This window comes from Myotis davidii, unplaced genomic scaffold (assembly GCF_000327345.1).
Source record: "Myotis davidii unplaced genomic scaffold, ASM32734v1 scaffold2786, whole genome shotgun sequence".
Classification (NCBI taxonomy): Eukaryota; Metazoa; Chordata; class Mammalia; order Chiroptera; family Vespertilionidae; genus Myotis; species Myotis davidii.
Genome location: NW_006296623.1, coordinates 147,835 through 150,027, shown reverse-complemented (window position 1 = coordinate 150,027; position 2,193 = coordinate 147,835). Strand labels below are relative to the sequence as shown.

At 48.6% G+C, this 2,193-nt stretch overlaps 1 protein-coding gene across 1 annotated transcript in view; it reads right to left on the bottom strand.

The window, feature by feature from the left end:
- SYN1 (synapsin I) overlaps positions 1–1,804 on the bottom strand; it is a 36,780-nt gene extending 34,976 nt beyond the window's left edge. The window contains exon 1 of the mRNA XM_006772141.2: positions 1,782–1,804. Within this exon, the coding sequence (XP_006772204.1) occupies positions 1,782–1,804 (23 nt within the window). The remainder of the gene's footprint in view (positions 1–1,781) is intronic.
- Positions 1,805–2,193: the final 389 nt, after the last annotated feature.

The following is a 2,193-nucleotide window of genomic DNA, read 5'->3' as shown; positions in this document are numbered from 1 at the left end:
CTCGGTGCTGAAGGGGGCAGTGCGCACGCGCCACGCCGCATCCTGTTCCCTTCCCCCCGATTCGATTGGGGATGCGCAATTTGGGAAGTGGGGGTGGGGTGGGTGCTTGTCGGGAGGGTCGGAGTGGGTGGTGAGGCAAGCCCCCTACCCCACTTCATTCTGGTCTGCACACCCAGTCGCACGCACACGCAGGACCCTCTGCAGATACTCAGTTTCCAGTGTTGATATTCACCACAGAAGGCATGTGGGGGTGGCAATGGAGGCACACCCTGAGACACAAACGTAGAGAAATAACTAACTCCCTTAGGGCGAGGGGTGGGAGTAGCCCGCGGGGAGATCAGTTTGCCAGGTACACACAGGCTCAGCTAGGCAGAGAGGTGTGGGGGAGGCCTAGACACCATTAGGTGGAGGTGGACACTTGGGTGGGATACACACCTGAGGGGAGGCTGGAGGCACACAGGGAATGACACACATGTGGAAATACATGTAGACACACACAAAAGTAAGGAAACGCACAAAGGCATAGAGAGAACACACATCAATCTAGGTATTTACACACACACACACACACACAAGCCCAGGATAACACATATGGGCATACATGCACACGTATACACTTACACATGCACACAGGCACCCCACCAACACACAGAGGATAAGGGAAACTCACACAAGTATGTATACCCAGACAAAACACATACCCACAGACAATGATAGACAAACCTAGATCAGCCACACACACACATCTCCTGAACTCTAGTCCTGATATGTGTCCATCTATCCCCATCTACACACACACTGGGTCCATACACCCCTAATCATTTGCCATGGGCACAACCAAAACCCACAACACCCACCTGGCATAATTAGTGCCCTTTGCACCACAGAGGCAAACCCAAACTAGGGTAGGGACACAGTAGGTGCCAAATGTTTGCCACATGAGCAAATGACCTTTACTAGTATAGTCTGGACAGAGGTGGGTTGTGGAAGCCAGTCCGTCAGCTCCTATTAAGATCCTGATTACAATGAAAGTACAAATTCATTTTCAAAGAATAATTTGTTGATTGTACCCAATGCTTAACTGAGCTGTTTACATGTAGTCTTATCCAACCCTCACAACAATCCTATGGGGTGGTTATTATTTCCATTTTACACATGAAGGGAGTCAATAATTCCAATTCATTCCTTAAGGGCCATGTGATCCATACATTTTTCTTTTTTTTAAGAATGTGCCAGAAAGAGGTCCCAGTGTGGCTGCAACAAATTGATCAAGGGGGATTGTGGCAGAAAATGGGGTTGGAGAGGTTAGCAGGGACTGGATGAGCCATAGTGAGTGATGATGGTGGACCAAGTGAGGTAGGTAGAAGATATGGCAAGAAACAGGCAGATGTGGAGTCTCCTCTGCCTGCAGGATTTTCAGGTGAATCATCTACTTATCCATGTGCCCGTTTTTCATTTATTAATTCATTGGTTCGTTTAAACAACGTAGTAATGGTGTGGGGTCTGGAATCAGGGTGCCTGCCTTCAAACTAAAAATGATCTTGACTCACCTCTAAGGGTAGGGTGGGGAAGAGACAACCTCCACTTTTGCATGTGCTATGACTTCTGCCAGGAATGTCCCCTGCCCCTTCAAAGATCATCTTTGATCAAGGTCTTCAGGAAGTCCCCTCCCCCACGACTAAGATTCCATCTCCTCTTCCAATAGGCTCCCATAGTCGTAAAGGCAAATATTTCCAAACCATCCTCTACTTCCTCCTCCATTCCAGCAGCTTTGCTCTCACCTCCAGGCGTCTGCTTTGGCCATTCCTTGCCCCTCTCCCCTGGATGCCTTCTCTGACATTTCAGATCCATTTTCTCCACTTTGGGGAGCTACCCAAGAATCAGGTACTTCCCAATATTTCGAAGTATGTGGTCCCGTTTTTTGCTCAATAACTGGAGCAAACAAGTTGTGCTGGACATATGGTGCCCTCTCTGGGGAAAAGGAGCAGCTGCAGGTCTAGACCTTTCTGGCTCCTTGGGAATCTGCCACCAGATTGCCTCTTCCCAGGGGCCCCATTTCTAGGTTCCTAGTACTTGTGGACCCCAGCATCATTCCCTTTCTCCAGGTGGCTCAATTTCCAGAAATTAATTTTTTTATAGATTTACAGAAGAATGAAGATTCCCCCAGGAGTACCTCAACTCCTTGAGACAGAG